Source organism: Talpa occidentalis, unplaced genomic scaffold (assembly GCF_014898055.3).
Source record: "Talpa occidentalis isolate TD23 unplaced genomic scaffold, MPIMG_talOcc4v2.1 talOcc4.5, whole genome shotgun sequence".
NCBI lineage: Eukaryota > Metazoa > Chordata > Mammalia > Eulipotyphla > Talpidae > Talpa > Talpa occidentalis.
Window position 1 is genome coordinate 64,809,833 of NW_023604861.1, and position 15,233 is coordinate 64,825,065.

The 15,233-nt window shown below is 42.1% G+C and overlaps 1 protein-coding gene across 5 annotated transcripts in view; it reads left to right on the forward strand.

Annotated features, from left to right (window-relative positions):
- Positions 1–489: 489 nt before the first annotated feature.
- The window catches only part of CRYL1 (crystallin lambda 1), a 168,404-nt gene continuing 153,660 nt past the window's right edge, over positions 490–15,233 (forward strand). Inside the window, exons 1-2 of one of the 5 annotated variants that reach the window (XM_037527364.2) lie at positions 1,223–1,297; positions 2,739–2,791. Coding sequence is in view for 1 of the 5 variants with exons in the window: in XM_037527363.2 (XP_037383260.1) it covers positions 514–554 (41 nt within the window). In the remaining 4 variants the exon portion in view is untranslated. The other 4 variants (XM_037527363.2, XM_054701442.1, XM_054701440.1 and 1 more) reach the window with 4 other exon arrangements.

Consider the following 15,233-nt stretch of genomic DNA (forward strand, 5'->3'; position numbering starts at 1 on the left):
AGGCGGTGTGTCTCTTTCTAGAAACGAATTGTAGCGTCAGTTCATCAGCAACCACTCTTATTGTTATGACCAGCACTGATATGTTTGAGGAAGTGCTAATGTCTTCTCACTGGAAGGTCTAGTGCCAATTTCTTTGGGATCCCGAATCGCCGAGGCTTGTGCCAACCACACACGCTGATTTTAGAGTACACGTTGAAAATTAAAAAAACAAAAATATTGAATTACTATTTCCCAGGTGTCTGATCCTCGCGCTTTCCAGCAGGTGTTCCCTCACCTGCCTCCACCCGCCCCGCGGCTCCGCCCGCGCCGTGACCCCCACCCCGCCGAGGCGTCAGGCCCGCCCGGGGCCGGGTCTGGAGCCTATCGCGGCCCGCGCGCCCGCCCCGGGCCTTGCGGAGCCAATGGGCGCGGGTCGCTCCCGCCCCGCCCGCCCCGGGCGCGGAGTCGGCGCCGGGAGCGGGCGGCCCCCAGGCTGTGGGCGCTCGCGGCGCGGGGCAGGGAGGCGGCCGGGCCATGGCGTCCCCAGCGGCCGGCGCGGTGGTGATCGTTGGCAGGTAAACGGCCCGAGTCGCCGCGCGCCTGACGCCGGGAGGTGCCGGGCCGCCGTGGCCCGCGCGGGGCCTGCGCGTCGCGGCCGCGGGGGGGCGCCGGGGCCTGTCCCCGCGCGAGGTGGACGCGGCGTGGGGGCGCCCGCCTCCCGCCCTCGGGGCTCCCGGCCCCGGAGGAGCGTCCGGGCGGCCGCGTCACTCCCGGCCGCCGAGAGCTGTTTCCTTTCACTTGGTGCGCGGGAGCCGTCGGCGCGGGGGCGCTGGCAGCGCCGCGCGCGATCGCCCGCCCGCCCGCCAGCAACTACCGACGGGCGTGGGAGCCAGTGCCTTTAACCAAATAAAGTCTGGGACCGATTCTCCATAACCGTATTCTTATCCACTGCTTTGTAAGGACCAGATAACTGAGATTAAGCCGTTTGCCTCCGGACGCGGTCTGGGACGCGCCGAGCCCGAGGGCCGACGCTCGCCCTCGGACGAGGCTGCCTGCGGGGCTGGGGGTGCGCTGCAGGCTGGTCCTGGGCGTGCAGCTCCGGGGAACAGGCGCCCAGCGACACAGGGACGCTCCCGTCTCGTGCGGAAGGCGCTATTTGCAGAAGAGAGCTCTGGATACGGTTGCCAGCCAGGGAGTGTTAGTTTAACGGCCTATCTCCATCCAAAGTTTTGTGGTTTGTACTTCCACACACACCCACGTTTAAAACTCTTGCTGTTTTCATTTTTTAGGAAAGGCAGTTATGTGTGCCTTATCATGGGTAAGTTGCAGAGTTGTTAATACCTGATGTTGATAGAAACACCTTTTTTGAGAGGGTGGGTGAAGCAGCGATGTACCCCATCATGTCACTGAGGTGTTGGCCCTGCCAGAGAACAATTCTAAGTGCCAGGGTTTTTCCTTTAGAACTCTGTTGCTTCGAGCAACACCACACTAATAAAGACACGGGAGTCATGGAGCAGGCTGCCCAAGGCAGGATGCTTCTGAGAGCAAGATCCTGGACGATTTTATTGATAGAGTAATCATAGAGCATCAGCTACGTGCGTTTGGAGGACAAGGAGAAAGGATGGGTGAAACTCAGGAATGTCATCTAGGGCTTGGGGGGACATGAGTCTGCTGACCATGTTATCAGCTTGATGACCAAGTGTTGTAATCGAAACTGGACCCCAGACCCCAGGCCATAGTCCTAATCTTAGCAAGAAGGCATTCCACTGATTCGCTTCTGGGGTCCCTTGTCATATATATCGGTCCTCCTCCCCCCGGGCGTTCCTGGTCATACCTCTTGGTGCATACTCTTCCCAGAGTGATCAAGCTTTCTGCTCTTGATTGTTATGAAAGGCACCTTGCAAGGTTTGGCTCATATGACTGTGACTGGACAGTTCTGACCTTTGTATAGGAATGCAGAACTGCAGGTGACCATACTGGTGGCTGAGCAGGCTGCTTAAGTCTAGCAGCTGCTTAAGTCTAGCAGACCCAGAGAACTCAATGAAGGAAAGAGTGAGGATGCTTTTTGTCAACATTCTTTTGCTCACAGAGCAGTGGAATGAATTGTGCCCTTGTCCCTTCTAGATACTCGACTGCTTAGTGAAAGAATATTTAAAAAAAAATCACAACTGTGTACTTTGCACTAACTATTATGCTGGTCTTGCAGTTTAGTTTTCAGGGTCAAGGACTGGAGTCGTGTTCTGCCTGCACCTCATAAATGATAAGTGAAGTTTGTGTCAAGGAACTGCTGTGAGGGATGGGGGGAGGGTGGTAGTGTCATTTGTTTCAGATTCCTTGAGCAAGGTTGCTGGGGAATTAGGTGGGCAAACTTTATTTACAGAAATTAGCACAGGATAGAAGTCCTGTCTATCCCCACACCTTCAGCACCCCAACAAACATCACTTCTGCTTCTAGTATAGTGCTTTTCGCTCCTCTCCCCCTCCCCTCCCTTCTTTCTTCCCTCTCACATGCTCTCTCCTGGCCCCCTTGGTGATTCCAATGAACATCCATGAAAAAAAGGGGGGGGGGCTGGGGAATGTAAATTATTGGTAATTTGCTAAAACCTGGTTGAATTTCATTTTTTTATTCCAACAGACCAAAATACACATTTCAATTTCAGGAATAAAAAAAGCCCAATAAGGACATTGTTCTTGTCAATTTCCAGATTCCCTCTTAATAATACTTGCTAGAAAGTCTCTAATCTGTTTTCTTTGATCTAGTCATAAAGGCCGCTCTTCCTCAGGGCCACTTAGCTTTCCTGTGAGCATCCAGGGTGAGTACCTTCAGAATAGTAGGCTTGGGTGAGTATGGGTGTGTTTTTGAAGAATTAAGAAAGGAGAGAAAATCCTGGGTCTGAAGGAACATAAAGACGGAAAAATTTGGTAATGACAATTTTAAAAAATGGGAGTAGAAGTAGGTATCCCCAAGATGTTTGAGTGATGTTCTCAGTATTTCTTTTGTGAGCCTACATATCTACTACCGAGGAACTTACCTCTGAAACAATGTGTTTCTGGTTAACTGAATTCCACATTCTTTTGTATACTGCATTCTGTTTACCCAAATTTGAGGCCTTGAGCTTGTTTTAAAATAAGGAGCTGAAGGTATTCAACCCCGTCTAAGGAAGCCCAAAGTTGTCTTATTGTGTCTCATTGTGGCCTCTCTCTCCTGTCCCCCTTTTCTCTGCATATTCCTTCAGGATTGAGTTTAGGGGCCATCTCCTCCAGAAATTTTGCTTCTGGCACCTCCCCTCAGGATAGAAATTGTGTCATCATAGATTCAATGGCCACCCTGCCTAGTAGACAGCTGTTTAAGAGTTTTTATTAGAGATTGCATTTAGTCGAAATTGCAATGTGAAGGGCTTGCTAGGATGTTGCTTTATATCAAATAATGCATCAACATTCATTTTCTTCAATTTTAAAATTTGACTTTGTGTTGACTATGTACATTTTGTAGGAATTTTCCTAGACCTGATTTTTTTTCCTTGTGTTTCCTTAGATGTTTTCCTATTTTTGCATAGAAACACACAGACACAATCATAGAATAGACACACAGGCATATACACAGATGCACAGAACAGACCCACTCAAACACTAAATGTGCCCTTCCTAGGAAATACTTAATAGCTGTTATTGGCAAATATTCCATAGCCAACTTAGATAAAGAGTATAGGAACAATTTTACTTCAATTTTTGCCTAGCAAGTAACTATAGAATAGAAAGATAATTTTAAAAGTATCTAGAATGGACTTACTCAAAGCTAAGTTTTAGTGATAAACCAGAATTGAGTCAGTTTTACTGCTTAACTTTTCTGCTGCTTTGCCATTGTATAAATGAATAAATGTTCATTTGCAGTAGCCCTTTCAAGTACCTACTGAAATTTATGAATTTAGAACCTTGAAGTCAAAATGATAAGGACCTGTTCTTTTGTCCCTGGGTATCTAGGGATTCAGAAAAAATAAGGGCCTCCCTGGTGGCGCAGCGGTTGAGCACTGGGTTGCGAAGCCGCCCGCAGCCTCTGCGACGCCGGTTCAATCCCCGGCTGCTCCCGGAGGGTCCCACATGGCTGCGCAGACCTCTCCTGCCACCTGCTGCTCCCCTCAGCAGTGTACTTCGGTCCTTCTGCCTGCTCTGCTCCCCGCTCTGGCTCTGGTGAATTCTCTCACCCTCCTGCGCTCCTGACTGTACCCAGTGCATATACAAACAAAAAACAAAACAAATAATAAATAAATAAATAAATAAAAAATGCCTCAAAAAAAAAATAAATAAGATGTCAAGGCTCTAAGGACAGGAAGCTAATTGTATTGGGGCCCATTGTAAAGTAAATGCTGACAATAAGAAAGCTGACTGGAGCTGAGACACTGAACTTTCATTCTGGGGCTGTACAATCTGATCTTTTACAATATTAGTGGGCTCCATAGGGCCCCTGTCTGCTGCTGGTTCACCTTTCCTGTTTCTCTTGCTTCTTAATCTTGTATGTTGCTGCCAGCCCCAACACTATAATCATTCAACTTCAGTGTCTGATGATGACCCAGGGTTTCCATATTTTATGTCAATTTTCAGGAGAGGAAATGTGATTGACTCAACTCCTCTAGCATAGAGTGCTGGTAAGCCCACTGATTGGCTGCTACAGGTCAAATGTCTGCTTTACATTCAATCACCAAGGATTGTGTGTGGGAGAAGGGGTCGCTGCTGGTTGCCAGGGGCAGCTTTTCACGTGGTCCTGTGGAGGAATATGGATGATAGAGGCAATGAAATTTACTATAATAAATCTACTTTATCAACCCATTATATGGGATATAACTAATTTTTCTCCAACTTTTTATTATGAAAATTATCAAACACACAAAAATTTTGAATATATAGAAAAGATTACCCATACAATCACTTCTGTATCTGATAGTTGTTGAAAATTTGCTATATTTGCCTTATCTGTATATAATTTAATTTATTTAGGGTTTTTTATTTTTGGGGTAGTAAAACTTCTATGAATGAATATAGGTGTGTCCATATGAAGCTAAAATAAATTCTGGTAGTAAAATTCCTAGGTCAATATTATAAAATTTACAGTTTTGAGTCAGGTTCTTGGACAGATTCCAGATACTTTACACCAGTTGATATTCCCCAGTAGGTTGTGAGTAACCATTTCCCCCTAAATTCAACCAAAGCTGCGTATGGTCAGTTTTTTAAGTCTCTTCCATTTGATGTGTATTTTATTTTCTATAGTTCGCTTAAGGGAGTAGACTATATTTTCAGGTTAGTTTGTTCACATACTTTATTCAGGTTTTCTTCCCTATAAATCTTCTGGATTTATAGGAGTTTTGTATATTTGTATATTATAAATATTATTTGCTCTTGGATATTTGTCTTTTTTTGTCATAAACAAAGTGATTAATTTATTTGGTAACCAATATTCAAGCATGAGGACCATGGTGGCTTGGAAAATTGTAAAAATGTCTCATTGAAAGGTTGGAAACTACTCTTGCAGTGTGAACACTTGCTCAAATTTATAGGTGAAGAACTCTAGCCCACTTGGAGATGTGACTTATTTCTCTATGGTCCCAGCATAGTGTTACTGACTTCACAAACAGGAATTCATCCCCTTCATTGGAAGCCAATGACAATAACCAGGGTAGGTGTAGCAGAGCAAGATCTTTACTGTCCGGCTGACAGTGGAGAGCAGGAAACTAATGTTGCAAAGCACATTTTCTCCCCAGGCTTGGGTTGAAGTTATGACTTTGGGGCAGGCAATGTCTCTACATGCTTGGTGTTCTGGGTGGGAGTAAGTTAGCAGTATTTTTCCATTACATGCCTGTACACAGTTCGCATGTCTCATTATAATGTTAAGTCTCCACCCCTTAGTGTTATAATGAAGCAAAAGTGTACCTTTAGGGTACTCATCATATTTTGAGAGCGCTAATTTGGGCCAGTTATTTCTCAGTTTCAGCTGTTAGCATTCTTTTTCCTATAAGAGAACATAATTGGGAATATGTCTTTTTTTGACAACACTGTCCTTACTTGGGCAGCTGTAATAATAGCATAGATGAAGCTATAATTAAGTCCTAATACTAAACTACTAAGGCAAAAGAATTGTTTAAGTCAATTATTTAAGTCACCACTGCTCATTAGAAAAATCATGTGAGCCAACTATGTAATTAAATTTCTAATTGTTACCTAAAAAAGTAAAAAGAAACATGGAATGAATTATAATGATATATTTATTTAACATAATTTTCCAAAATAGTATTGTTTCAACAGATAGAATATAAAATATTATCAATAAAGTAGTTTGAATTTTTTTTTTTGGATTGTCTCAAAAATTCATTGTAGTTTCTCTTTAGATTAGCCACATTTTAAGTGGGGGCACTGTGTAAGGCTCCCACACTGGACATTGTCAGTGTAAGCATTGATGTAACTTTTGTTCATCAGGAAGGCAGATCTTCAGAGAGCTTCTTCCTCCCCATCTTTTGTGTCTCCCCCTGCAATGCTGGCTCATTTGAGAGGTACTTACATTTATTTTCAAAAGGCAAGTCAAGTTGTGGAAGGAGCTCTACTTAATGAGATGACTCTATTATGTTCACTTTTGTGGGAAGCCTTTTCTGTAAAAGCAGCAACAGCAGTCTGGCCTTTTATAAAGAGCCCAGTATAGGCACCTCATTCACTACTTTTGTCAGTCTGCTAGCCATTTCTGGTACCCGTGCCATGCATTTGCAATTCCTTTTTCCTTTTCACTGATCCTCTCAAATTTCATTGTGTGGCAGGCAGAGGATGTAAAGGGACCTGGTAGATAGGAGGAATCTGCTGCGGAGGCTACCTTAGAGGTCAGGTGGAGCTCACATCCCTGAGGGAGAGCTGTGACAGGGCCCAGTGCTGACTGTACCAGGTGAAGGATTCTGCATGTATTGATGAGATTTGTCATCTTGTAGGGGCTTGGCATTTTCTTAAAAAACAAATTGAAAGTAAAATAATTTTCATTAAAAACTATTTAGGGGCCTCCCTGGTGGTACAGGAGTTAAAGACACAGCACTATTAAGCTAGTGCCAGCCACTGTAGCACTGAGCAGCCTGGCCAGGGAGCTAACCCACATGATGTGGCAGACCTCTCCTGTCTTGCCTGCTGTTCCCCTCAGCAGTGTATTTCAGTAGATCTGCTGTTCTGCTCCCTGCTCTGTCTCTGGTGAATCCTCTCACCCTCTACACCTCTGGTCTACACTCCAGCTCTTGTATGCATAAATAAATAAATCTTTTAAAAGTATTTAATGAATTACATCATACATATAGCAATGTGCAGAAATTGTATTTACAGGTCAGTGATCACCACAGAGTGATACCACTATAATTCCACTGTGAAAAATGGGGGCAAGATGTATGTTAATTAATTGTTCTCTTAACTAACCACCTTACAGTTTGCAAATTGTAAGACTCATTCTAGGAGTAGTTCAAGTGTGTGTGTGTGTGTGTGTGTGTGTCTGTGTGTGTGTGTATGTGTGTGTGTGTGTGTGTGTCTGAAGAAGGGAAAGAAAAAAAGTTCATACAGGGACTGTCTCTTTCAAATTCAGGCTTGTGCTCTGTAGGGTTTCTATTCTCATAGGGTCTAGAATAGCTCTGGATAATAGAACTTTCTCCAAAGATGAAATGTTCTGTAAATACAGTTGTACTGGATGGTAGCCACTGTCACATGTGGCGATTGAGTACTTGAAATGTGTCTAGTCTACTGAGGAACTGAATATTAAAATTTAATTTTAATTAATTTTTTCATTTATATCAAATACTTTATATGTTGCCATATATTTTATGCTACACATTTATATATTTATAACTATAAATTATATATTTATATTAAAGGTAGCTGAATGTGGCTAGAGTGCACCAAAGTGGACAGTTTAGATTTAGAGCTCTGAGAGTTGATAACAAATTCGTGTGTACATAATGCATAAATTATAAAATATATTAATTGGTAAAGATTTCAGTACTATAGAAGAATATGGAATAAAATCTGTGTAATCCTGTTTGTTCCCTTCTCCAGAAATGGAGTAGAGGTGATTTCAGTTGTTCTCACTGTTTTTTTCAACAAAGGGCTTCACATAAGAGTGTAACAAGATCCCTCCCAATGACCCTTATACATATTAAAGGCTTAGCTCAAGTGGGCCTTGTGCGAAAGCTTTGAAGCTTGAATAGCACTTCTGTGGCATTAGCAGGATTTTCAGGCCAATAGGTGGCATACTAAGCTCTTCCCTTTGGTTGCTTGAGTCCAAGCCTAACAGAGCTGTGGGGATTATAACTATCTCTGGTGTGTTTAGAATTTGAACTGCAAATCAGCTGAATTAGGAGAGACAGGGAAGGGAAGATGAGAGAGGAAAATACTTTTTGAAACCCCCCATGTGACTACTATTATAGCCTCCCTTCCCCACAGCAGCTGATATAGTTACTATAATGAAATAACATCTTATTGGAGACAAGGTTGCCCTACTGGTTAAGTCTGCTTGCAAACTAGTTACAGCCTGTTTCTGTTTTCTGATGGCTGTTTGAGGAGCTGGGAAGCTGAGACTCCACACAGGGCTTTATTAATTAAACCTAGCAGGGAGCGTGAACATCATACTTGCATTGGTCTCTCCTCTTCCCAAGTTTCAGGGGGGCAGCATGGAGAAGAGCCAGGGCCTGAATTCTGGGCATACCCATAAGACATACAGGCGCTCGTTGAAAAGTACATCCCACAAGTCAGTGCCTGGCTGTGTCTGCCCGTCCTCATAGTCCTCTAAGTGGGGAGTATGTTGCTGCAGTGCGACCAGGATATGACAGGTGCATCACATTCTGAGAAGCTTCCTATTTAGAGAACTCTGGAGAGAAAGTTGTTGATTTGTCTTTGAATTGAATGGGTAGTAGCAGGAACAGTTTGCAGATCAGGTGCAACTTGCTTTTGATATTCCAAGTGCAATTGAAAACTTTCAAGATTGAAAGAAAAGTGGAGCAGGCTTTCCTCCTCACCAAGTTACTAAAACTTCTCTTGTCACAGACCCCACCCATTTGGTGACCGAGTGGTCATTTCTCAATTTTGACCCAGATGGCTACTCTCTTCTCTTTGAGGCTCCCTTTCATGTCCCTGTCACCCCTCATCTCGTTTTCCTTGAAGCTGCTTTTTGTCTCCATATCCTCCTCCACTAAAGTTGAAGAGTCCCAAGGCTCAATTCTTTGACTTTATCAACATTTGCTTCCTTCATAATCTCGAGTTTTTAAATACCAGGTCTGCATAGTAATCCTTAAATTAATATCCTCAGTCCAAACCTTGCCCTTTAACCTATACCAGTTAAACATCTGAGACAAACATTGTATATTGGACTGTCCCTAATCTACTCCATTGGTGGTCTTCACCATCAGAATGACATCTCTGCCCTTCTCAATAACACTTCGATCATCCTCAATGATTTTTCGTCATACCAAAGGCAACCCACTAGCAATCCTGTGGACTGTGCCTTGCAAATATCGTGTAATTAGAACTCAACCCTACTTCTCATCATCACCTCTGCTTCTATGTAGTCCGACATATTATTCCATCATGCAGTAGCCTCCTGACTCCTAACTGGTCTTTTTACTCCCATCTTTGCCTCGCCTCATTAAGGTCTTAATAAAGCAACTAGGACTTCCCTTTTAAATCTGAAGTCAGACATGTCTTTCTGCTCTTACCTTCTATGAGCAACACATCTCAATCAGAATAAAAATGAAAATCTCCAAATGGCCTTTGAGGCACTCTGTCTACCTTCTGTTTTCTCAGCCCTACCCTCCTTTCCTTCTTTCCCTTTCAGCTTCCTCAGCATTGTTCATCTGGACTGTACAACACTCAACCCAGATTTTAGCACCCGCTACTCCCTCTGCTGGGAATGTTCTCCCACATCCCCTCATGGTCAGTTCCCTTAGACCTCCTTCAATTCTTTGTTAACATGTCACCTTCCCAGTGAGCAAGTTCCTCGAGATACTTAAAAATTTCTCTGCCTCCCAGTCCCCACTCCCCTACTCACTGTCCCACTTCCCTGCTCTTTCCCCCTAATGCTTTTTACTTTTTAGTATGCGATCTAATTTACTTATTTAGTTTATATGCCTACCCAGTTTAAACTCTGTGGGACAGGCATTTCAGTTGTTTACTACGTATACCAGTGCCTGCAACAATTATCTGGTAGTTAGTAGGCACTCTTTAAATATTTTTTTCTTTTTTCTTTTTTTTTTAATAGAGGCATGTTATTTATTTGTTTGTTTGTTTGTTTGCTTGTTTATACATGCACTGGGTACAGTCAGAAGCCCAGGAGGGCGAGAGAATTCACCAGAGCCAGAGCGGGGAGCAGAGCAGGCAGAAGGACCGAAGTACACTGTTGAGGGGAGCAGCGGGTGGCAGGAGAGGTCTGTGTGCCATTTGGAACCCTCCTCTGGTGGCCGGGGAGCAGCCGGAGATCGAACCGGTGCCGCAGAGGCCGCGGGCAGTTTCGCAACCCAGCGCTCAACCGCTGCACCAACCGGGGAGGCCCTAAATATTTTTTTCAGTGAATGATTGGCCTTCATATTAACTCCATGGAAAGAGGCTATTGACCATTATCTAGTATTTATCACCAGGTAGTGACAACTTTTTTTGTTGTTGTTGTTGCCAGGAGCTCTATAGTGTGCCAGTAATACAAAGTTCAAGAAGATATTTCCTGGGACATGCATGGAGCTTACCCTTTTGAGCAAGCAAACAAAACGAAGTTCATACTGCTGATAATGTTGCTTTTTAAGCTCCACTTTACACAATTCACTATGTTTTTTATCATGTACTTAGATATCCATGATTAAAGGTTGAACAGTTCACAAAATAACAAATGAGAGACCTAGAGATTATGGTGGAAGCATCTGGTATTTGCTTCACCTCCAGTGCCATCCACGCCCAGTGCTCATGCTCTCGCATGAAGTGGTACCAGAGGTGGAATATTTCTAGGGCTGGTTACAGAGGAAAGACTGCCTGGAGAAAGGACCTCTGGGTGGCCAGTTACCTTTTGAAATGTCCAGGAGAACAAATACACAGGTGGGGAGGTTTGGAGATGGACCACTGGAACTGAGATTGGAACAACGTTATAATGTATTTTCTTCTAGGACAGTGAGTTTTTGCCCAGTGCCCTCTGATGGGGTAGGCGAGTCTTGTCTAAATCCAGAATCAGCCTTTTGCAGGATAAATTAATGTACATTAAAATATATTTTACAAAATTTGTGGTCAGATACACATAACAAAACCTGCTATTTGAATCATTTTAAGTGAACTGTTTGGTAGTGGGTTCATTTATGTTGCTGGGCAACCAATCTTCACACATTTTTCATCTTGTAAAACAAACTCTGTATCAAATAAGTAACAACACACCACTTCCTTCCTTCCAGCCCCTGGCAACAACCATTTTGTTCTGCATCTCTGCAGATTTAATTACTCTAGGTATCTCATATATGGGGAATCATACAGTATTTATCCTTTTGTTACTTGCACACTTCATATACCATGTCCTAAGGTTCATCTCTATTGTACCATGTGTTAGAATTTCTTTCCTTTTAAACCTAAATGAGTTAATGTTCATTTTTCTAAACATAGATGCTGAAATTAGACAGCCATTCCTTGTATCCGGAGCTGGATTACTCAGCAGCCGGGGTAAATTCTCTCAGACCCAGCCACTGGTTCCATTCATGTGGAACATATATATGTTCCGTATATATGTTCCACATATCTGTTCAAGCCTACGTATTAGTCCTTAGTTCCCCTAAGAGAAAATTTTATGGCATATTTTTTAAAATGACTTGCTTAGAAGCACAGCAGTTGTAATGAGAAGACTGAAGTTGGGAATTGAAGGTAGAATGGCTTTTACTGTATTTATCTATATGAACTACCTTTCTCTGGAAGAATCCCTTAGTTCTGAGCCATAGATATGAATGGTGGCACCTTCCTGCCCCTCAACTCTGATCATCTCTGACTGAATACCTCACATACCAGGCAAGTGCCTTTTGGAAAAGAATCCTAATCATCCTTAAAGATCACCCTTACACTCCATCAAATATGATATTTGTTTCCTCTTTGCCCTTCTATTCAACCACATTAGTATCATAGTTTTAAATTTTAGTGGTAGGAGTTGGTTATCAAAGCATGTTCACACATAATCATTTCTATTTTTTAATTGAGGTGGCACTCGTTACAACATTGCATAAGATTTAGAATACAAGTTCACATCTCTTTAAATGTACATTACCTTACCATGCTCACCACCAAAGCAATCAGAACATGAGACACTATGCAGTAGTTATCTTTTACTTTCAGACATATTTTGCTTAGCATAACAACCTCAGGTTCCATCCATGGTGTTGCAAAGATATGATTCATCTTTTCAAATTAAATTATTTTTATTTCAATAACATTGGTGTACAGTACTCTATATATTTGAATTGTATACTTTCATACCTTTTTAGATGTATGCTGTCTTACTATCCCCACTACCAGTATGTGCCTCCACACATTCTATGCTCCCCCTTCTCTGGGACCCCTGGTGGAGCCAGCAACCCTGCTGCCCAAGGTCCTGCCCTAGACCACAGCCCCCAGTTTCCTCTGTCACCCACATCCAGCTCAGTGAAATGCAGATCTCCTCAGTGTCACCAGTCTATACGGTCTGATGCCCAAGAACAGCTCAAGACCACTTCTACCCCCTGGGACTGTTTCGGCGCAGTGTGACCCTGGGTAAATGTTAGATGTTACTTTTGATGGCGATGCCACAAAATCCCCACTGCCATCTTGGTGATGTCCAGTCCACCTCTAGGAAGAGGCCAGGTCAGCTGTGCCCACAGAGACCCACAGGCTTGCCCATTGCTACTTCCTCTGCTGCCACTTTTGTAGTGGGAGGCCTCCTGACTGCCCCTAGAGACATAGCCAGTGACCAGGCACTGCCACTGCCAGAGCCTACCTGCTTTGTCTGCCATATTAATTTTTACATGAAAGATTTTTTGAGATATAACTTACATACCATACAATTCACTCATATGAAATGTAAAATTTAGTGTTTATTTTATATTCACAGAGTTGTACAACTATCACTACAATTGAGTTTCAAATATTCTCATCATCCCCCAAAGAAATTCTGAGCCCATAGCTATCACTTCATTCTTTTCCCCTCCCAAAATCCCCATCCATGGGCAACCAGAAATCTCCATTCTGTCTACATTTTCTATTTGGGGTATTTAATATAAATATGTAGAACTTTTTTTTATTTGATTTTTTCTTTTTTAATTAATTTTTTTATTTTTTACATCAGTTAATTTTTAAACAATATTTGCTTCCCCCCACCCCCTCAGGTGTAATCCCCATAGAGTTTCCTTCACCAATGCACCCATCACCTCAGCCCCCTGTGCTCCTCCTTCCCTCCATCTGATCCTTCTCCTGCCTCCTCACTGCAGTATGTCTCTGATTGATAATTGTCTGTTTTTGCTTTGTTGTGTTTTGTACTGTTATTATTTTTTTACACTGATGTCTTATATGGTTTGCTATATTCCTGCTATAAGTGAAGCCATCCAATATTTTTCTTTTTCCTTCTGGCTTATTTCACTGAGCATAATTCCTTCTGGCTCCATCCACGTTGCTGTGAATGGCATGAGTTTATCTTTTTTGATTGCTGAGTAATATTCCATTGTGTAAAAATACCACATCTTCTTGATCCAGTCACCTATTTTGGGGCATTTGGTTTGTTTCCAGGTTTCACCTATTGTAAATAGTGCTGCAATAAACATAGGGGTAAAGGTGGTCTTTTGAATCAATGTTTTTGTGTCCTTTGGGTAGATCCCTAGGAGTGGAATTGCCGGGTCATATGGTAACTCCATTTTTAGTAGACTGAGGAACCTCACAGCTCTCCATAATGGTTGGACCAGTTTGCACTCCCACCAGTAATGTAGGAGAGTTCCTTTTTCACCACATGCTCACCAACATTTGTTGTTGCTTGTTTTTTTTGATATGTGCCATTCTTACTGGTGTAAGGTGGTGTATCAGTGTGGTTTTTGATTTGCTTTTCCCTGATGATAAGGGATATTGAACATTTTTTCATATGCCTGTTGGCCATTTGCATTTCCTCTTTGGAGAAATGTCTTTTAAGTTCTTCTGCCCATTTCTTGACTGGTTTGTTTACTTTGTTTTTGTTGAGTTGTGTGAGTTCTTTGTATATCTTTGTGATCAGTTCTTATCAGATGAATGGAGTGCAAAGATTTTTTCCCTATCAGTGGGGCATCTCTCTGTTTTGGTTAATGTCTCTTTTGCTGTGCAGAAGATTTTCAGTTTGATGTAATCCCAGGTGTTTATCTTTTCCTTGTCTTTCTTTGCTTTGTGTGATGAGTCTTTAAAGATGTTATTGCAGTGTATGTCTTGTAGTGTTTTACCTATATTTTCTTCTATATATTTTATGGTTTCAGGTCTTATGTCCAGTTCTTTTATCCATTTTGAGTTGATTTTTGTGTACAGTGAGAGGTAGTGGCCAAGCAAGTTTCATTTCTTTGCAGGTGGTGGTCCAGTTTTCCCAGCATCATTTATTGATCAAACTGTCCATGTTCCATTGCATGTTCTTTGTTCCTTTGTCAAAGATCAGTTGTCCATATAAGTGTGGTTTTATTTCTAGGCTCGCTGTTCAGTTCCATTGATCTGTGTGTCTGTTTTTGTTCCAATACCAAACTGTTTTAATTATTATGGCTTTGTAGTATAGCTTGAAGTTTGGAAGTGTGATACCTCCTTTCTCCTTTGTTTTCATCAGTAGGGCTTTGGCTATTCATGTTTTTTTGTGGTTCCATATGAATTTCATCAGTATTTGTTCTATTTCTTTGAAGAATGTAATTGAGATTTTTATTGGAATAGCATTGAATCTGTTAAATATGTAGAACTTCTGACTCTTTTACTTAGCATGTTTTCAAGATTCATCCATGTAGTATATCCCAGTACTTCATCCATTTTTATGATAAAATAACTCAGTTGTGTGTTTTATTTATCTATTAGTTTATTAGCCTTGGAATTACTTCTATTTAGCTGTTATGAATGATTCTAATATAAATTATATACATACAAGGTTTTGTTTTTTTTTTGAACATGCTTTCATTTGTTGGGTTGTCAGAAGACTCATGAATGCATTTTTTCCTCTGTTTTTCTTTTTTTTTAATTATTTATTTTTAAGATTTATTTATTTATACAAGCACTGGGTAC